Here is a 21,234-nt window from a genome sequence, read left to right as displayed (position 1 = left end):
TGCAAACCAGCCTCAGGCTCTGGATTCAAAACTTCCTCTTTCTCCCCACCAAGATCCATTACTCACCCGCCTTTGAACCACAGGGACTTGGACATTTCTCCTTCTCCCCGGGCCTGCAGGACAGATAGATAGAGTCGGTGTGGTTGCCCCTTCCCAGGGCAGCACAGGTACCACACCCACAACCGTCTCCCCTTTGCGCTGGGTGTCACAAAGCCTGGGTCCTAGTCCTCACTGTGTATCCTTAGGGAGCTCACTGACTTTTTCTGGGCCTCAGTTTATCCATCTGTAAAATGAGAAGAAAGGAGATACTCTCTGCCACCAACTGCAGTGAACTTTAGTCCCCTTGTCTGTGAAAATGGAGGGTTTTTTGAGCATCATCTCAAGCAACAGCTCATGCTCTATAGTCCTGGAATTCTTAGAAGCTGGCTCAACATTCATAAGAGCCTGTCATTTGATTATGTCACCTGATTATTTGATCTCATGCCCCAGGGCCTTTGTACAAGCTGCACTACCTCTCTGTATGCTTTCCCATCTTCATTCTCAACCAGCCTCCATCTATCATTTAGGTCTCAGCTAGACCCAAAGTCAACACCTCCCGCCATGCAACTAAAGGGTGGCATCATGGGGTCAGGGAGAGGGGGCGACGGGCAGGGCAGGGAGAATGGTCTGGCACTTTCTCCTGAAATACTGTTAAAGTACTTTGAATATCACTTCACTTTAAGTATCATCTCCTTCCGTAAGTTTTCCTAATTGCCAGATTAGCTTTATGCCCCTTCTATGAAACCCAGAGGTCCCACTCATGTTTATTTTTTCTTGTCATATTATTAGTTTCATTACAAGGGTAGCTGCTGCATTTTTTCATTTCATTTGTTGACTTAGGGAAAGTTAGTCAATAGCCTTTTCACAGCATATTCTTTGCTACTCTTTGAATCTAGAGCCATGGGAGTGTATAGTAAAAGAAAATTCTATTGCACAACTGATAAGAAATTTGACTTGAAACTTTTGTAGCTCTGATAATTGATGGTCTGAGACTTTGGGAGTCTGTTTAGGATCTCCTCCTCCTGCCAGCCTCACCCCAGTTTGGGAGGTCGCTCTGGATAACAACACTGCTCTGTCCCCAGCCCAGAGAAGGCTGAATGAATAAAGCAGTAAATGAATGGCCTCATTCCTGCTGCCCATTAGAACAGTTATCCTGACCCTGACATTAATTCTATTTTTCATCTAATTCCTTTTCCAATACTGATCAGACTTCAGACCTTTCCCTAATCCCAACACTGACACCCAGTATGACCCCAAGCACTGACCTCTTCCCCTAACACCAAGTCTAACCCTGAACACTAATGTTTGGCTGCTGCCCTAACCCTGGTGTCCATTCCTATCTCTGGCTTGTATCCCCGTCCGTGAACCTGGCCCCTGAACTTGGCCATAGCCATGCTCTCAGCTTAATTTCAGCTCCAGGTTCTACTTCACCTCTCCTTCTTCCCCACTTAGAAATCCAGGGCTGCCCTGGGGAAGTTGGACTGGGGCTTGGTGGAGGCAGCAGGTTGCACCAGAGAGTAGGTAGGCATGGGTAGGGCCAGGGAGGAGTCAGATTGGGCAGGCGCTGAGCTGGGAATGGTGGGGCTGGAGCCAGGGCAGGCGTGGGTGGGGCTAAGGAAGGGGGAAGTGGGTGGCATGGGCTTGCGTGGGCAGGGCCAGGGAAAGGACCACAGTAGTAGATTGGGGCTTGGAAGGAGTGGGGAAACGGGCATGGCCAGCCTGGTCACAGGTGTGGGTGAGGCGTAGGCGTGGCCAGCCTGGTCACAGGTATGGGTGATGCGTGGGCGTGGCCAGCCTGGTCGAGGGTGTGGGTGGGGTGTGGGCGTGGCCAGCCTGGTCACAGGTATGGGTGGGGCGTGGGCGTGGCCAGCCTGGTCGCGGGTGTGGGTGGGGCGTGGGCGTGGCCAGCCTGGTCGCGGGTGTGGGTGGGGTGTGGGCGTGGCCAGCCTGGTCACAGGTGTGGGTGGGGCGTGGGCGTGGCCAGCCTGGTCGCGGGTGTGGGTGGGGCGTGGGCGTGGCCAGCCTGGTCGCGGGTGTGGATGAGGCGTGGGCGTGGCCAGGCTACTGCTGCCACTCACCTCCTGCAGCTGCAGCCGCACTTTGTTGAAGGCTCGCAGCCAGTTGGCCTTGGCTCTAGACATGGAGTCCTGACCCTCTTGGCCTTCCTCATCTTCTCGGGGCCTGAAACTGAGGCAAAGGGTTTCATGATGCTCCAGGGCCAGCACTCTCTTCGCCCTCCACTGTCTAAGTGATGCTGGGCCCTCCGTGGCCTCCCTGGCACTTCAGAGATACAATGACCCACCCACGACCCTCCGGCCACCCTGTTTCCCTCCCCACTTCCCACATGCCCATCACCTCTCTGACACCTTTGGGTCCCCCTATGTCCCCTTGCCACCTTCCTGGACCTTCTGCAACTTTGTAATCCTATCTGCCCAAGATTCTTCTGATACTTTTGTGACCCCTCCAACCTTGGAAAGCCCTCCAGTCCCTCACAACCCCCAAGACTCCTTCATGACCCTGCTTGACCCACTCTGACCCCACTGAGCCCTTTCTGATCACCGAGACCCTCCTATCCCATCCTAGACCCATGACTCTGTGAGAGCCCTCCTCCCTATTCCCCAGGTCTGCACTGACCCTACCATGACACCACTGACCCTGTAACCTTGTGATACCTTTCAACCCCTTCCCATTACCTCTCCTCAGCCTTGGGGGCCTCAGGCTCCTGCTCAGATGCAGGCACTTCCTCAGGCACGGCTGGCTCAGGGGCCACCTTGGGTATGTCGGGGGCCTCAGTGGGCATGGCTGGGGCCTGGTCCTCTTTCTCGGGGGCGGCAGGTGGAAGGCTGACACGCTTGAAGTCCTTGGGCTCGGCCACGGCCACCTCCTCTCGCATGGCATAGCCTCGGATGTCATCTGGCACCTCCTCCTCCTCCTCCAGCTCTTCCTCGTCTTCAGGTAGCTCCTCCTCCTCCTCCAGGAAGTCCTCCAGGTCCTCATCCAGCTCTTCATCCAGCTCCTCATCCAATTCGTCCTCGTCCTGGTCCCAGCGCGGCGAGTCCTTGTGGTAGCTGACCGAGCTGTGGCAGGAGTGGTAGGAGTCCCGGTCCCGCTCATCTTCTAGCTCAGACCCCTGCAGGCTCTGCTCATCCGGGTCAAAGTCCTCACTCAGCTGTGAACTGCCTTGGCTCAGCTCCCCTGAGGAGGCGTAGCGGCTGCTGCCTGTGGGGCTACAGGGTTGGGCCAGGGCTCAGGGGCTGGAGCACAGAGCTGCTGCCTGTCCCAGCCCTGGTCACACAGGTTCCCTCACCCAGTCATTCTTTGGGTTGGTCATTCCCTTTATTCCCAGCATTGGTGGAGCACCTCTGGGCACCAGGAAAACACAGCCATGAACCAAAGAGACAAAACACCTGTTCTTAGGTCATTGACTATCTTGGGGGGCAGGCAATAAAGTCAGATTGACAACAAAATCAGTGCCCTACTGCACGCCTATCCAGGCACTGTGGAAGCTGTAAGGCATTCACCCACATGTTGAGGACCCCGAATGAGTGTCCCTGCCACAGCCCCCTTGGAGACCTAGCCCTCCTGCAACAAACATAGTTGCCCCTGTCTCCTGATGTCTCCCCTACCCCCGCCTCAGCCTGGTTCTCCCCCTGCTGAGCCCCCTCCATTCATCAGGACTCCCCCTCAGCTCAAAGACATATGTGCAATGCATCCACTTCCTTGCATCCTGGGCCCCACGTTAGTCCAGGCTCTGCCATCTCCATTAGATGCTGTCTTACTCAATGTCCACTTCTCTCCTGGACATTAACATTTTCCATGAAAGCCACTATGGGTTTATCGGAATCATAAACCCAATCACAGACCTCCTCTGTTCCAAACTCGACCATAAAAGTAAAGTTAGTCGCTCAGTCATGTCCAACTCTTTGTGATCCCGTGGACTGTACCCCACCAGGCTCCTGGGTCCAAGGGATTCTCCAGGCAAGAATACTGGAGTGGGTTGCCATTTCTTCCTCCTGGGGATCTTCCCGACGCAGGGATCGAACCCAGGCCTCCCACATCGCAGGCAGATTCTCTAAAACCCCATGCCATCTCTGCACCTGTGTGTGGCCCAGGCCCTCCAACTTCCCTACCCTCAGCCGCCTCCATCCTCCCTTCTCTCCCCCTGCTCCAGCCACACTGACCTCCCGACTGTCCCTCCAACACCCTAAACCGCTCCCACCTCTGGACCAGTGGTAAAGAACCTGCCTGCCAATGCAGGAGATGTAAGAGAAGCAGATTTGATCCCTGGATCACGAAGGTCCCTTATAGAAGGAAGTGGCAACCCACTCCAGTATTCTAGCCCGGGAAATACCATGGACAGAGGAGCCTGGCGGATTACAGTCCATGGGGTTGCAAAAAGAGCAGAATGCAACTAAACAGCAACTGGGCCCTAGCACTTGCTGTGCTCCCCCAGGAACCTCCTTCCTTGCCTGCTTTACCTGGAAAATTCCTTTGGTGCCCACTGAAATAGCACTTCTTTGGGTGAGTTGAGTCTCCTTCAACCTCTAGTCAGGTCAAACCTACCCCCATCCACATTATATGCTCCTTATATGCACCCTGGATCACACTCAATGTAACCAGGAAAAAACATCGTGAGGGCAGACACACAGGCCCCTTCTAACCACTCATTCAGACACTTAATAAACAGTGTTCCTTGTCTTAAACACTTCCTCCACTCTCAGTGACTAGGATCCTGTTTCTCAACTAGCCCCTGGGATGCTTTAGGAATCAAACAGGGGTTTCTCCCCACCCCCACCCCCCGCCCCATCCTTATTTGCTCAGCTATGTGTGTGGTTGACTGCTTTTCATTGCCTGTCCTTATAGACAGCAAGGATGGAGGAATCCTCAGGTATTATTGGGCTGGAACAGACTCCCAACTCCCTCTACTGGTGAATACTCCCAAAGTCCACTCCGGCACATTCTGGGTTCCCAAGTGAGGAGTGTGCCTAGGACTGGGGTCCCCACACAGGTCTGGAAATTCCCTCCTGTGACACCAGGCACCATGTAAATCGCTCCAGGCCACAAGATGGTGGGACCGATGGTGCCCAAGACTCCTCCCACCCCAGCTCTGACATTCGGGAGCCAACACAACTCTGATCCCAGACGCTTCTCCTGGATCCCATTGAGTTAGCCACCAAGAACCTCCCTGTATGATCTGGCCAAGTCTACCTTTAGCTGAGCTGTTTTTTCTGCCTGGAATTCTTCTCCTCAGACTCCTCATTTATCCTTCGAGGGCTAGCTCCCGGGCACCTTCCTCCAGGAAGCCCACCTTGCCCTTTCCCACCACCAGGGTGTCCAGTTGTGTCCCTCCCTTAAGCCAAGCCCTGACCTGCAGGATGGAATGTCTATTCCTCTGGGGACACGCAGTGCCCACACTGGGCAGCAAGACCAGGGTGGCACAGGATGGTGTCTTGAGTCACTGTCAGGCTGTTCTGCCTATGCACCCAGTCTCTGCTGTGTGACCTGTTCATGGGGAGAGTGGAGAGGGCTCCCTCTTTTCCATTCCCACCCCCCATTCCATCCCAGGAATGCTTACAAGAAACAGACTCTCCCTGGGACATACAGGTACACCCAGGGCTGGAGAAGGACAAGACAAGCCCATGAACACAGAATGGGAGCCAGTCCGGGACCAGCTCTGTGCACACCCTGCTTTGAGACCCAGGCAACTCGCTCCTACACTTTGAGCCTCAGTTTCCCTATCTGTAAGAAGGGCACTCTTCTGCTTTTTTCCTCTAAGAGAAGACTCTTCCACCTACTAAAAGAGCTCATATTTTCATTATATTTGATATCTTACTCTCCTTTCAGCTGTTTCCCATATGTTGAAACTTTGTTCCAATAATTGCATGAGTCTGAGCCAGTTTGAATATGCAAGTGAATGATGCTTTACAAATGTTAGTGGTGGAAAAAATGGTAGGAGAGGCTGTTAGGGAGACAGGAATGCTTCTGAAGATATTTGGAATAACGAAGTCACTAATACAAACAGAAAGGGATCTAATTCTTTGTTTTCAGGATGGCTCACACACAAAGGAGTTAAATGAAGGATACTAGAGTAAATCCAGGGTAAGACTAATTCTACTCCCTCTTATATCACTAAGCGGTTTACCTTGAGTATGTCATTTCATTTCCTTGGACCTAAAAAATAAAGAGGTTGGACTAAATGCTCAATCTCATTTTCTCTTTTTTGAAGTCCAGTTGATTTACAAAGTTGTGTTAATTTCTACTGTACAGCAAAGTGATTCAGTTATACATATATATTCTTTTCATATTCTTTTTCATTATGGTTTATCAGAAGATATTGAATATAGTTCTCTGTGCTGTACAGTAGGACCTTGTTATTTATTTATTCTATATATAATAACTTACATCTGCTAAGCCAAACTCCCACCCCATCCCTCCCCCAAACCCCTCCCCTTTGGCAACCATAAGTTTCTTCTCTATGCCTGAAATTTTCTGTTTCATAAAGTTCATTAGTGTCTTTTAGATTTCACATATAAGTGGTATCATATATTAAATATTTGTTTTCTCCTTCTGAGTTACTTTACTTCTTATGATAATTCCTAGTTGCATCCAAAAATACTCTGGAAAAAGTTCCTTCTAACACATGTCATCTATAAACTATCTGAACTTTCTATGGTATGTGCAAAACATAGAAAAGTTTAACATAAAACTTGTTTAAATACCTGCAAAAAAAAAAAACAAAACAAAACATTGTACTGGATGGTGCTAAAGAGTGAGTAGGGAGGACTTCCCTGGTGGTGCAGTGGATAAGAACCCACCTGGCAAGGCGGGAGACACAGGTTCGATCCCTGGTCTGGGACGATTCCACATGTAGTGCAGCAACCAGGCCCCTGCGCCACAACTAAGGAGCCCGAGCTCTAGAGCCCACTGGCCGCGACTACCGAGCCCGCGCTCTAGAGCCCACGTGCCGCGACTACCGAGCCCGCGCTCTAGAGCCCACAGGCCACGACTACCGAAGCCCTCACACCTACAGCCTGTGCTCCGTGACAAGAGACACCAACGCGATGAGAAGCCAGAGCGCAGCTACAAGAGACTAGCCCCTACCCACTGCAAACTAGAGAAAGCCTATGCAAAGCAAGGGAGACCCAGCAAATCCAGAAATAAGAAAATAAACGTTAAGAAAAAAAGACTGAGTAGGGAGCTTATCAAGGTTTTCTCCAACTTATGTTCTACCCAAACGCTCTAGAGTGTTGTCCAATGGAAACGTTTTCTGTCCATACTATCCAACAGAGTAGCCATACGTGCATGGCTGTTGAGCATTTGAAAAGCTTCCAGTATGCTGGAGGGACTGAACTTTTATTTTACTTATTATTTAAAATTTGAGCTTCCCTGGTGGCTCAGATGGTGAAGAATTAACCTTCAATGTGGGAGACCTGGGTTCAGTCCCTGGCTTGGGAAGATTCCCTGGAGGAGGGCATGGCAACCCACTCCAGTATTCTTGCCTGGAGAATCCCCATGGAGAGAAGTACCTGGTGGGCTACAGTCCATGGGGTCGCAGAGAGTTGGACACAACTGAGCGATAAAGCACAGTGCTCAGCATTTAAAATTTAACTTTAAAAAGCCACTTGGGGCTGCCGTATTGGATGGCACAACCCTGAAAGCTCATTTACTTCGATGGCACAAAGAGAAACCATTTAAGATTTCTTTTCTTACTGCTTTATTCAAAATAAAGTGATTCTGAGGGTTTCTCCAAATCTCAACCAGGATGTAAACACTTGTTTGCATCATTAACGTTTTTGTCGAGAGTTGAGAAGTCTTGCCATTCAGGAGGCTGGATGGCTATGTTTAATACCAGGTTTGCCCCTGAATTTTTGAATTCAGGGTTTGTCCCTGAATTTTTTAATTGAAGGATAATTGTTTTACAGAATTTTGTTTTCTGTCAAACATCAACATGAATCAGCCAGAATGTGGTCAACCCAGGGGTGGTTCTAAGACGCTGCTGGGAGCAGAGAGAATGGACCATCTCCTTGGTGGGTGTCCTTGCTGCTGATGTACAAAGAACAGCACTTCTGTCCAGCTGTAGGACCTTGGGAGGCTAACTTTGCGGCATATGGGTTCCCAGGTGTCTTTTTAGGGCTGATAGGCAGTGTGGCATTGTGTCTGTGGTTATGGACTCAGAAGTCTGCTTGACAGTGTTTAAATTCTGGCTCAGTCACTTACTAGCTGTGTGATCTTAAGAAAGTCACTTAATCTCTCTGCTTCATTTTCCACAGCTGCCCTGAGGCATGTGGGATCTTAGTTCCCTAATCAGGGATCGAACTTGCATCCCCTGCACTGCAAGGCGAATTCTTAACCACTGGACCACCCGGGAAGTCTCATAAAAAAACAAAACAAAACAAATCTAGCACTTAACAAGTGTTCAATTAACCAGCATTATTTTTCTTGCTTATAGACATGGCAGAACCAAGACAGGATGAGGCAGGTGCAGCCGAGTCCTTCGAGTGCAGGTTCAGCTCCTGCTTTTACTTAAACTGTGTATTTTCCCCAGCATGGATTTTTTAGAAAATTCACTGAAGTGTAACTTACACACAACAAAATTCACTCTTACGAAGATGTATTTTGGTGAATTTTTTGTCATGGGCTATTTTGGGACTCATTTTGATTTTTAAAATATTGCATTGACATATTGATCTTGATGACTGAGTTTTTTGGCACCCTCTAAATTTTGTACTTGAGGCAACCTCAAGTGTACCACACTTGCCCCAGCCTAGTCCTGGACCTATCTTACAGGGTTTAACCTTCAACTCTGCTATATCAACTGCTAAGTCACTTCAGTCGTGTCTGACTCTGTGCGACCCCATAGGCGGCAGCCCACCAGGCTCCCCCGTCCCTGGGATTCTCCAGGCAAGAACACTGGAGTGGGTTGCCAATTTCCTTCTCCAATGCATGAAAGTGAAAAGTGAAAGTAAAGTCACTCAGTTGTATCCGACTCTTCGTGACCCCATGGACTGCAGCCTACCAGGCTCCTCCGTCCATGGGATTTTCCAGGCAAGAGTACTGGAGTGGGAAGCCATCGCCTTCTCCGCTGCTATATCAGAGTCTCACACAAATTGGAGGCCCTGGTGTATGTGTGAACTGAGCCTAATATCTTATTTATTTACTTATTTATATGTTCTATTTTTAATTTTCTTGGCCACATGCCATGAGACATTTGGGATCTTAGCTCCCTGACCAGGGATAGAACCCACAACCCCTGCATTGGAAGTGCAGAGTCCTAATTGCTGGAGCACCAGGGAAGTCTCTGATCTAATATCTTACAGAGATCTGAGGGGTCATATTAATAGAATTGGGCTTCCCAGGTGGTGATAGTGGTAAAGAACCCGCCTGCCAATGCAGGACTTATAAGAGACGTGTGTTTGAACCCTGGGTCAGGAAGATCCCCTGGAGGAGGGCATGGCAACCCACTCCAGTCTTCTTGTCTGGAGAATCCCATGGACAGAGGAGCCTGGCAGGCTACGGTCCATGAGGTCTCAAAGAGTCAGACACAAACTGAAGCAACTTAGCACGCACATGCATTAATAGAAGTATAGGTTCAACAAGAGAGTAGAGAACACTCAAAATTTTCATCCTGCACATCTTTTAGTGAAGGAAATGTATTCTCTGGGAAGCAAACATTTTAGAAGAAGACCCACGACCAGTAATTCACCAAGCCACTGCTTCCACCCAGTAGGTTCACCACAAATACTTGTCCTTATGATGATTTACCAACTGTGTGACTTCAGGCAAGTGACTTAACCCCTCTGGGCCTTGATTTCCCATCTGTGAAATGGAGTCAATAATATTCCCACCCAGAGAATGAAATAAGATGATGAAGGAAAAAAGTTGGACCAGAGCTGGGCACCCAGTTAGCTCCGAATACTATTATTTGTGTTATTTACCTAACAGTCACTACACAGCACTTTCAGAAGCCACCCAAAGTACTTTACAAATATCCAACCTGTTTAATATCATGTTTGCTGCTGTTAAGAAACCAGGACTGGGGAGATCAAGTCAGCGAAGAGGGGAGCTGCAGGCACACGTTTCAGTCTCCTGGGCTCAAGGGCCAACACGCCATGCCCATGTAAGCCAGGGGACCAATCTATGAGGTAGGTCTGGGGACAGCCTACTTTGAAAAGAGTAGTGATGGTGGCTGGGCTAAGAAGGGGTAACTCCTAAGTCACCACGCCCGGGTCGCAGTGGTAAAGAGCCTGCCTGCCAATGCAGGATTTGTAAGAGACGCGTGTTTGATCCCTAGGTCAGGAAGATCCCCTGGAGGAGGGCATGGCAACCCACTCCAGTCTTCTTGCCTGGAGAATGCATGGACAGAGGAGCTTGGCAGGCTATGGTCCATAAGGTCTCAAAGAGTCGCACACATGCCCATGCCTGACTAGCAGTGCCCATGCCTGCTGGTCAGGAACACAGAGTCAGGGGCCACCAGGAAGGCTGAGCAGGACCACGAGCCACCCACTTGCTGGGTGTCTTTCTAGCACAACTGTGTTTCAAACCACCCTCATCCCCTCCCCATCCCTGGTAATGCCCATCTCTTCATCCACCTGCTCGCCTAAGCAGTTAGAGAGTGCACAGGGACCAGAGGCTTTGAATTGGAGTGCCAAGGAGCCCCATTTTGCAGGGGAAACTCTTAGGGGATTTGTGACTTCCTTCTCCTCCTTCAACCAAAGCAAACCCCTTTTTTTATCAGGCTTGCGGGGTTTTCTTGGTAAGATTTTGGGTAAAGAAAATTTCTCGTGCCTACAAGAAAGCATGGATGCTGCTTCCTTAGACCCACTTGCCTCCAGCTCCCTCCAGCCTCCTATTCCTCTCTCCACTCCAGGAGATAGAGTTGGACACACACACACACACACACAGACACACAGACACACAGACACACAGACACACAGACACACAGACACACACACCCCCTCCATCCCACAGTGACTACCTGAGGGCCCGCGGCTCGGAGAACTCCTCATAGCTGTGCATGGAGTCGCTGTAGGATTCCCGGGAACCCAGGGGTGGTGGGCGGACAGAATACTGGTGGACTGAGGCATTGGGCTGGGACGTAGTGTAATAGGGTGGCGGGATGCTGTTGCTTGTTTCACTGCGGTAGTCACTGTCACGGTCATCCACTGCGCTGTCAGGGTCATCATCTGGAAGAGAGAGGAGGTGAGGGGAGAGAGCGAGGAAGGGAGGCAGAGAGAGAGAGAGAGTGAGCACGCCTTGCAGGACTTAGAGGCCAACACAGCCTTGCAGACTTAGGAGGGTCTTCATTGACTGCTAACCCAAGAAGAGGAATCTACCAAAATGAATAAAGGATCTTGGGTCATATTACTAGAGGTATAGGTTTTAGAATAAAGGAGGTGGAAACCCTGCTTTTCTGTATGTGGGTCAAATGGGACCTAGAGTCTGGGGACGAGGGTAGGTCCTACAATGTGAAGAGGACAGGAACAAATTGGAAGGTGTCTTTCAGCTCAGATGTGAGAATGGACCAGTCCAGGCTCTCTGAAAACAATATGGGTTTTTCCATCAGGTAATGAGTTTCCCATAATGAGAGTCACCCAGACACTTAGGGGGAAGTTGGAGGGAGATCAGGAAGACAAGGTAGAGTATAAATGCCCTTTAACCTTCAGAGATTTCTTGATATCCTTCAGACCCAGACCTGAACTCACATGTATAGGGAGGAGCTCTGACAAGGTATTGTCTCCCTCAGAAAGATTAGATTATTGGGTTGGCAGCACCATCACAAGCCCAGAATCTATCGCTCAGATAGAACAAGGTAGGGCTGCCAAACTCCAAGTGTTTAGTAAGAATTAAAGAGTACTTCAGTTCAGTTTGCTTTCCTTAGTAAACACAAAACAGATTTTCTTTCTCAGTAAAAAAGAAACCGTCTCAAAGGATGTTAAATTGTGGTGCGAACAGGAGAGACTCAATTTATTTGGAAAGCAATAGTTGAGCTGAAAAGAAGTGAGCTGCCTGCCCCAAATTAACTTCCTGATTGGGTCCCCCATGGTACACTAGGCTGTGGTACCAACTTACTGGTGATTTTAAACACCAAGAGGGTGGGTTATACTTTTTATTTAAAGATTTTTTTTTTAACGTGGACCATTTTTCAAGTCTTTATTGAATTTGATACAATATTGCTTTTTTTTTTTCCGATCTGTAATCTTAGCTCCCCAACTGAACCTGTACTCCCTGCATTGGAAGTGCAGAGTCTTAACCACTGGGCCACCAGGGAAGTCCCTGGCTTATACTTATTTTTATGTCTTTAAACATTTTTTCTCATCTCCTAGATTTTTTTTTTTTTGCTTTATTATTTTAACTTTCTAATTCCTTTTCCCTCTAATAGAGTCTATTTCTTTATACTAAAAAAAGGTCAAATTTTTTTAATATGGTAAACAATTAAAATATTAGTTTCATCCTTTGCTTAGAACTAGCTATCTGATTCAGTCCCTATTTTGCCTCCAGAAAAACCTTAAAGTCCTTTTTAGCAGCGGTGCTGGCTTTAGCAGCATAGCTCTGGCTTCCCGATCTCTCATCTGATGTGGGCCGCTGTGACCGGCGAGCTTTTCATCCTGTCCCTGCCGTGCGACCACCGCCACCTGCTGCGGGGCGTCAGAGGCAGACACAGCTGTGAATTTCCACAGCTTAGATGTATGAGCGTCAGGGTGAAACTGATGGGCCTTCAGGCCTGCAGTGGGGCATCTGAGACTGGGGACAATGTGGCAGGGCTACCCAACTGCCCCTCTCACCACCTTGTTTTCTACACAGTTATTTGGGTTTGGAGTCTACCAAACTGCCCTTGACCAGGCTTAAATATTTCCAGTCAAATCACATGAGACTCTCTGCATGTTCACCACACTGATTTTTTTTTCGACAGATTATCAGTTTTTAAGGGGAAGATTGCTCTCTGTTGGATTCTTTCTGCTTTTGCCCAGACTCTGCTCTTTACCAAATTGTTTCTGACCAAATTGCCTGCTTCTGGATAAGACATTTTCAGCCACTTTTGTTTTGACAAAATGATCTGCTTTGGGCCCCATCGTCTTTGCTCTTCTTGACCCAATTATTGTTACAGGCTTTTGCTAAATTGGTTTTAATCCAGAATGTCTTTTCTTTCTTTTTTTTAACTGTATTGCTTGTTTGTGTGAAACTGCTTGTGACCAAGCCTTCTTGTCTGCCAAATGTCTATTTTGGCTAAACTGGCTTCTGATCAACTTGCTTTGACAAATTCTTTTGGGTCAAAATACAGCTGACCCTTGAACAATACAACGGCTAGGGACGCCAACCCTCTGGGCAGTCGAAAATTCACGTGTGATTTTATAATTGGCCCTCCATAGTCACACTTCTGCATCCGTGGATTCAACCTACTGGGATTGTGTAGCACTGAAGTAGTATTTACTGAAAAAAATCCACATATAAGTAGACCTGTGCAGCTCAAAGCCATGTTGTCCAAGGGTCAGCTGTATCTGTAAACAGTTTTCCTGATTCCAGGGTCAGGAAGATCCCTTGGAGAAGGGAATGGCAGCCTACTCCAGTATTCTTGCCTGGAGAATTCCATGGACAGAGGAGCCTGGCAGGTTATGGTCCATGGGGTCACAAAGAGTCAGACACAACTGAGTAACTTACACTTTCCTGATCCTGAAGGGAGGGTGGGGTGGAACTTGCCCATTGGGATGTGGGGATGGGGTGGAGGAGCCTCCAGTTGATGGAGTAGAAATCAGGAGGTAGATACATGGTCAGACTAGAGGGCTAGATTTCTGGGGAAAAGGCATGGGGAAAAGGGAGCTATTCCTTAGAGAGAACACAGTCCTCTAATCTGGGGAGAGGTGGCTTGTTTCCTTTTCCTGGGGGCAACTTGGAGGAAGCTGTGTGTGTTGGGGGTGGGGGGGCTTTGGGAGCTGAGTTCTTCAGAGTGCTATCTACCTGGGGGGTTCTCTGCCCAGCTGCTCTGTCTGAGACCCTCTCCCCTCTCCACCCACCAGCTTCTGAGTGACACTGGGGCTGGAGGAGGGCTCCGGGTGGAGGAGGAAGATGGGGAGACAAAAAGAGGAAGGAATCACAGGAGAGGAAATGAGGTTATACATGGGGAGCAAGGTGGTAGGGAGATCACAGTGCCCAGCTGGAGACAGGCAGGTCTCCTGTCTAAATGCCCACTCCTCCCAGCTGAATCCCCCCACCCGAATGATGGGACCCACTCCCCATGAGACAGATCATGACCCTCAAGCAGATGTTAGTGATGGGGGGGCAGAGGGCACAAGAGTGGTCTTGCCGGTCCTCTGGCCTCAATGCATCAGCCACAGGCTCCCCACTTCCCTGATCGAAGGGGCAGGGGCCTCATGGTCTCCAAGGGGCCTACCTCCCCGTGGCCTCCCAGAACATCAAGCTGAGTACTTACTCTGCTGCTCACCCCAGCCAAAATAATTCCAGTTGCCTACAAAGAGAAGGGCAGAGATAATAAAAGGGAGCAGACAGAGGGGGAGGCATGGGGAGGGGGGCTCCCCCATCCTCCTCATTCTCCCCATCTCCTCCTCCCACCCAGGACCCCATGCCCTTTTGCCCTGAGGATCTTTCCCGAGTATCACTGTAACCACTGACTTTTGTTATAGCTTCACTCACCATCTTGGGAAGAAGGGAGCATATCCTCATTGTCTGACAAGACCACAAGCTCAGCCAGGAAGTGATAAAGAAGCCATTTGGACCCAGGGTTTTCCATCTCTGAAGTCTGGGGTCAGCACGCCTCATTCCTCTCCCCCCACCTCCCCATCCTCCAGATAATGAAGGAAACACTGCACTGGAGATCTTCAGCTTTGAAACATCCCTGTTGTGTGAGTTTTTATTTTAACGATTCTTATTTTATAAGTGAAGAAACAACGCTCAGGAAGGCAGAGTGAACAGCCTAAAGTCACAGAGCCCGAGCGTCAGAACCAGGGAGAGAACTACACCTTCACTCCCTCAGCTCATCTTCTGGCATCTCAGAAACACAGCTTGGACCAGAATTCTGACTCCTCTGACACTCGGCTGCCTCCTTTGTGAAATAAGTGTGATAAAACAGTCCCAGGAGACCTTGGCAGTAAATGCTGGGTGGTAGGTCTCCATTCTTAAACCGAACCCACCTCTGGCTTCAGGTCACCGGCCCAGGTACTCTTTGTCATCTGCTCCTGCCCCCACCTTGCCTGGCCCTGCTCCCACCACAATCCTTCAATGACCCCATTCACCAGAGAGGGGGCTTATAATTTCTTCAGAGCAGTGGTGATCCCTTCCCAGGTGTGGAAATCAAGGGACCTTCTCCATCTCACACCCCAAGCGAGTGTAGGAATGGGGTCCTTCAATTGCAGTTGCTCAGCTCCTCCCTCCACCAATCTCCATCATCACATATCCTGGGCATATGGGGGGGGGGGCAGGGGGAAGACGGATACAGGAGAGACCATGAGAGGGGAGGAGAGGAGGATGGGGAAGCAGATGGAAGAGGAGAAAGAGGTTGAAGGGTGGGGTGGAGGCAAAGTGTCATGGCTTTGGGTTTTGCCCAGAGACTATAATTTTCACTTCCCCATCTCAGAGGACTTGGAGGGCGCTTTAAGGAGAAAGACATCTCCTAGATCTTTGAAGACCTGGTCCGGGGGCATCCGAGTGTCTACAGGGCCAACCAAGGAGGATAAACACTCTTGAAAAGTCCAGCCTTTGGTGAAGGAGCAGTGTGTAGAGGAATACAGTGACCATCATCATCATTAAGAGATACAGCAGAGTGGAAAGAGAAGACAACTCGGAGTCCCTGGAACCTGGGTTCAAACCCGGGCTCTGCCTCCTGCCACGTGTGTGACCTTGGCAAGTCACCCCTCCTCTTGGACCTCCACTTCTTTATCTAAGAAAATAGGAGCCTGTTATACATGTGTCGGCAGGATTGTCTGTCTGCATCGTCTGACTGTGGGCTGCTTGGGGGTCTGTGCTGGCCTCAAGAAAGTTTGTTGAATGAGTTATGGGTCCTCATCCAGGACCTAAGGAACGGAACTGAAGACTCTGCAAAATGCTTTTCAACCCTCTAGATGTCCTGCATTCTTCCAAAAAAGATCAGAATGCGGGGGGCTATCAGATGCCCCTGTTTCAAAGACAGGAACTCTAAGGATCAGACAAAGACCCTGGCATGCCAGTGGCCACATGGCAAGGCAAGATTCAAACCCAAGGGCCAGATCTTTTCCTCTTTCCACTACACTGTGACTGGATTCTGCTCACTCTTAGGACCCGTATCATTGGAGGGGAGTGACCCATTCATTACAGAGCACAGTCATGGGGTAGAGGAAGGATGAGAGTTTCATCTGGTGCCCAGGAAGGAGCTGAGAAGTACTTACAACACTGATTGCTGGGAACAGGAAGAGGCTTGTCTTGCTCATCCTGGAATGAATACTGTGGGGGAGGGAAGGAGAGAGGGTTCATCTCAGTGGGCTGCCAGAAGCCGTGGCCCTCTGTTCTCTTCCCTCTTGACTTTCCCTGCCTCTTAAGTTCCCTCTCTCTGGAGAAGGATACAGCTGTCCACAGAGGAAGAGGGAGAGAGATACACAAAGACAGTGAGAAACAGATATAGAAAAAACAGAAAAAGAAACACAGACGAGGGGAAAACCCAGAGGGGAACGAGAGAGAGAAGAGAGAACCCTGAAGCGGGGAGCTAAAGAAAGGAGAAGGTGAGAGCTGAGTTTGGACAAAAATTACTAACAAGTGAGTGATACTCCCTCTGCCCCCTGCCTCCCACTAAAGAATGTTCTAAACTTGCCTGCTCTTTCTTCCCTGCCCTTACCTTCTGAAGACTGTCTTCCGGGCCACACTGGGTTTTTGAGCTGTGAGAATACAGAGCCCAGAAGAAGGGGGATGGCAGGGAAGAACAGGTACGGGGGCAAGGGCTGGTGGGAAAGGCAAATTTTTAAGAAAACCTGAAAGTGTGACTTGAGGAGTTGAGGGGTGAGGGGCAGAAAGGGGGTTTTAAGAACTGTAACGGGGCCTCTGCATCTCCTTAAGAGTATTTAGTAAATATAGAACCTCAGTCCATTGATATCATCACGTCCTTGGTGGGCTGTCTGTTCCTTGACGCCATCATTGGCTTGAGACTGGACCACGTGAATCACAGAATTTAGGCAGGTTACAGAGTTAGAGACACAGACACAGGGGAAGACAAGTGGAGAGAGAAATAGAGGGTGGAGGACATGGGGAGACAAGGAGAGAGAGAGGAAGGAAAGAGAGGAAGATGATGCCAACGCTCACCTCATCCTGGTCCCGCATGGCGTTCAGCTGCTCCAGCTTCTTGGCCCAGTAACGGGCCTCCTCTTCCGGGATGTCTGGAGGCAGAGGCCTGGCCGTGAGCCTGGGAGCCCCTCCCTGCCCCTCAGCCTCCATCCAGTGTGTCCTGCCCGCCTATGGGGCTGGTCTCCAGTGAGTGGGGAGAGAGGACAGGAAAACAGAAACACCCCCTCCACCACGCCACCCAGAGCTGCCTTGGGAATGAATGGAAGACAGGAGAGGAGGCGCACCCTAGCATTAGGGGATGGGGATGCCATGGGTTCTTGGAAGGATGACATGGGAGAACTGAGCTGCTTCCAGGAAAGGTAGAGAGGCTTCTCTGTGTCTCTGCCTTTGCTTATCTCTACATCTCTCTCTGATTCTCTCTGTCTTTCTGCCTCTGTCTGTATCTTCTCCATATCCAGCTCACTGCTGCAGCCTAAGACCTCACCAAGGGCCAGCCAGGACAGCTCATATCTGAGCCCCATAGGTTGAAAAGCACTGGCAGCCCATTCGTGACCTGCAGGAGCTGGAGTGTGCTCTGTACCCAGCAGGCACACATCTCTGCTGACTATGATCTGGGAGACTCTCTTCTGGGGAGGGGGAGCCTCATCCTCAGAATGAAGGGTCATCTGATGAGATCAGGAACGTTCAGGATGGTATGGCTATAGACATGAAGGGTTATCTGGATCCACCCAGGCCTGGTCATTCTCCTGGGGCTGAGCAAGTGTTCCTCCCAACGCCTCCCCAACCACACTCACCTAAGGGCAGCTCAAAGCGGGTGTCGAGGAGGATGCGGTGGAAGGTGGGGTCCTTAGTACCGCAGATCTCGCTGTCCGCCATGATGACCTGAGAGTCCAGGGTCAGCCACTCTCCAGGACCCTCCTGCGGGGCGGTGGGGTGACAGGGGGTGGGGTCCCGCGTGAGGCCAGGTGAGTCACACACTTGCTGTGCATGGGCCAGCAGGCCTCTGCCCTCACGTGCCATGCCTCTCTCCCTTCATCTCACCCTTAGGCCAAGAACAGGGCCACATCCTCACTTCAGATAAGGAAACCAAGAAGAAGGGTCACAAATTCAACGCATCATGGTGGGTCTGGGGAACCCAGAGAGAGGGACCTGCAGGGTCAGGTAGGGGTGGTCACAGCCTCACACAGCGCTCATCCTTCCTGAGGGGTCAGCTTCAGATAGAAGACCTGATCTTACCACCATCCTGGGAGGAAACCCCCTGAGTGAATGAACCAGTCCCACTTGGTTCAGGGAAATGAGCTCTTGAGCAGTGGGGTCCACTCTGAACCTCAGTTTTCATCTCTCAAAGGAGACTGATGCTCTGTAGCCCCAGGGAGAGGCTGGCAGGGGTCAGGGGAGCAGTCCAGGGTCCCCGGCCATAGGTCGCAGTTGTCCCAGATGACAAGGCCCTCCTCATGCTTGGGGGGAGGGGTCACTGAGGACATTGTGGTTCAGCCACAAGGCTTCCTTTTGGAATCGCTTGCCTGGACTATTGCACCCCTTTCTTCCCTTTCCATTCACTCATTAAACAATAAACCCTCCTTGGTGCCTGCTCTAAGCCTGGGCCATACTGGGCAATCCCTGAGAAGCCCACAGTCACAGAGTCTGACACAGACACTCCCAGCACCACAAAGCCATGGGAAGACCAGAAGCTGGAAGGGGAGCTGAGGGATTCAAGGGGGGCTTCCTGGAGGAGAGGACATTGGAGCTGGGCTTAAAGGTGATGGAAAGGAGGACACTTGAAACCCAGAGAACAGTGTATCTGAAAGAAAGCTCAAAAGCCATCTGTGGGACCCGTGAGGAGTGTAGGTTGCGGTGTGGGGGAAATAAGGCTGGCAAAGTTGGTGGATGCCATCTGGAAGGCCTCCCAGGGTGATAGGCAGGGAGGGCAGGATAGGATTCTAGGGGTCAAGTGGAGGGGGTGAGATTTAAGGCCAGGCGGCTAGAGAAGGAGGCCAAGGTTATTTTCTAGTACTTCTCTGGGACGGCTGCAACCTCCCTCCCGGATGCCCATCTGGGCACAAAGTGCTAGTTGCTCACAATATCCCTTCTCCTCTCTTCCGTAGGGATACATTTCTAGTGGGGCTGTGCAGCTAAAGACTGTATTCTCCAGATTCCCTTGTAGGTAGGTGGGGCCACATGCCAGTTCTGGACAATAACATGTGAGTGAAGTGCCTTGAGCAGTTTCCAGTTTGGGCCCTTGACTAGGAGTGCAAACCCCCTCCCTTGTCACCTTTCCCTCCCCTGACTGGAATGCAGATGCAATGGTAATCCTTGGCCAGCCATCTTGGGCCATGAGATGGAAGCCACGTGGGGAGAAAGGCAGAATGACAAGATGGAAGGACTTTACAGCCTGGTGACTGGAGCTGCCACAGCCACCCTGAACGCCTATGTGAACATTGTCAGGAGATGGAGAGAGAGGCCTGTCTCGTTTAGACCACTGGCCTCTAGGCCCCTCCCAGGCACTCCTATCCAACCACTCACTTCATTGGACTGGCGGATGGTCCGCAGGGGGATCCACACAGTGCCCACCATCGTGTCCCAGATGAGACCCTTGTTCCACACCTCCACCGTTAGCCCCAAATCCAGGCGATTAATCTCACTGTTGAGAGAGGACAGAAAAGTCAGTTCAATAGCCTTTGGACACACGACCAACTGGAATGCAAACCCAGGTCTGAATGAGTGCCAGCCAGGAAGGTGACACAGTAGTTCTTGTTCTACAGAGGGAAACTGAGGCCAGAGGGCTAAGTTACATGCTTAGGGTGTCACAGCAGAATCAGGATTCCAAGTTGGGAAAGAAGGAGTGGGGACAAGTATTACATGTACCTTCAATTCACCTGGCCCTTCCTCTAGCCCTCAGACCCTGAGAATGCTGGTTAAGTGAGGAAGAGGCTCCAACACCCTCCATGGCTCCCTATTACTCCCATGATAAGGGCAATTCATCCTTCCCAGTGTCATCCCTCTCCAATCATACGGGGACACCCTTAAGCATATGAATGATCCCACCTCTAAGCACTTTCCCTGCAGGAAATGTAGAGATTTGGGGGGAAAATCTTCATGAATGTCCAATTCACTGAATCTACCAATTTACCAAAGATTCATCTTAAGGAATGTTCTCCTTGAATATACCTGGTCATTCAGTAACTGGCTTTAGGGGAAGTTGAGGACTATTGTTTCCCTCTCCCTTCACCTTTCCCCTAAATTGTAGGACTAGCACCTTCCTCCCCTTCTCTAAGTGACCCCTTGCTCCAGAATCCCAACTCTGGATTCTCCCATGGCCTCCCACAGTCTCCAGCCAGCCTCTGCTCAGGGGTTGAGGGCTGCCTGGGTCCCCATTCCAGCTCTGCCAGCTAGAGGCTATATGACACTGAGCAGGTGGCTTTGCCCCTCCGGTCCTCTGTTCCCTCATCTGTAACATGAGGATTGTGTTAGCACACTCTCTCCCAGGGCTATAAGGCAAAACTGATTTAATCAACACCTTGGAAGAGGTCACGGCAGATGTTGGCCATCATCAGAGTAGGAAGGATGTAATAGGAGGTCTTCCTAGAGACTTCCCTGATGGCTCAGATGGTAAAGCATCTGCCTACAATGTGGGAGACCCAGGTTCGATCCCTGGGTCAGGAAGATGGTCTGGAGAAGGAAATGGCAACCCACTTGAGTACTCTTGCCTGGAAAATCCCATGGATGGAGGAGCGTGGTAGGCTACAGTCCATGGGGTCACAAAGAGTCGGACATGACTAAGTGACTTCACTTCACTTAATAGGAGGTCGTAAGTGGCTCCAGGTTGAGAAGAGGGTCCAGATCATGAATTCATTCAGTTCTTAGACAAATATTTATTGAGCATCTATTATGTGTCAGCCTCTGTGCTTGGCATGGAGGTCACAGGGGCAGAGACCA

At 50.3% G+C, this 21,234-nt stretch overlaps 1 protein-coding gene across 5 annotated transcripts in view; it reads right to left on the bottom strand.

Annotated features, from left to right (window-relative positions):
* The window catches only part of UNC13A (unc-13 homolog A), a 69,508-nt gene that overhangs the window by 37,310 nt on the left and 10,964 nt on the right, over nucleotides 1-21,234 (bottom strand). For 4 of the 5 annotated variants that reach the window (XM_061421628.1, XM_061421624.1, XM_061421627.1 and 1 more), the window contains exons 4-12: nucleotides 19,822-19,939; nucleotides 18,093-18,216; nucleotides 17,317-17,390; nucleotides 16,413-16,467; nucleotides 14,465-14,500; nucleotides 11,015-11,222; nucleotides 2,733-3,266; nucleotides 2,118-2,226; nucleotides 67-113 (exon numbers count right to left, since the gene is read on the bottom strand). In XM_061421628.1, coding sequence (XP_061277612.1) covers nucleotides 67-113; nucleotides 2,118-2,226; nucleotides 2,733-3,266; nucleotides 11,015-11,222; nucleotides 14,465-14,500; nucleotides 16,413-16,467; nucleotides 17,317-17,390; nucleotides 18,093-18,216; nucleotides 19,822-19,939 — 1,305 coding nt within the window. The remainder of the gene's footprint in view (nucleotides 1-66; nucleotides 114-2,117; nucleotides 2,227-2,732; nucleotides 3,267-11,014; nucleotides 11,223-14,464; nucleotides 14,501-16,412; nucleotides 16,468-17,316; nucleotides 17,391-18,092; nucleotides 18,217-19,821; nucleotides 19,940-21,234) is intronic. The other variant, XM_061421626.1, reaches the window with a different exon arrangement.

Source organism: Bos javanicus, chromosome 7, assembly GCF_032452875.1.
Source record: "Bos javanicus breed banteng chromosome 7, ARS-OSU_banteng_1.0, whole genome shotgun sequence".
Taxonomy (NCBI): Eukaryota; Metazoa; Chordata; class Mammalia; order Artiodactyla; family Bovidae; genus Bos; species Bos javanicus.
The sequence above is the reverse complement of the archived record's forward strand: the minus strand, read 5'-3'. Positions and strand labels throughout refer to the sequence as shown.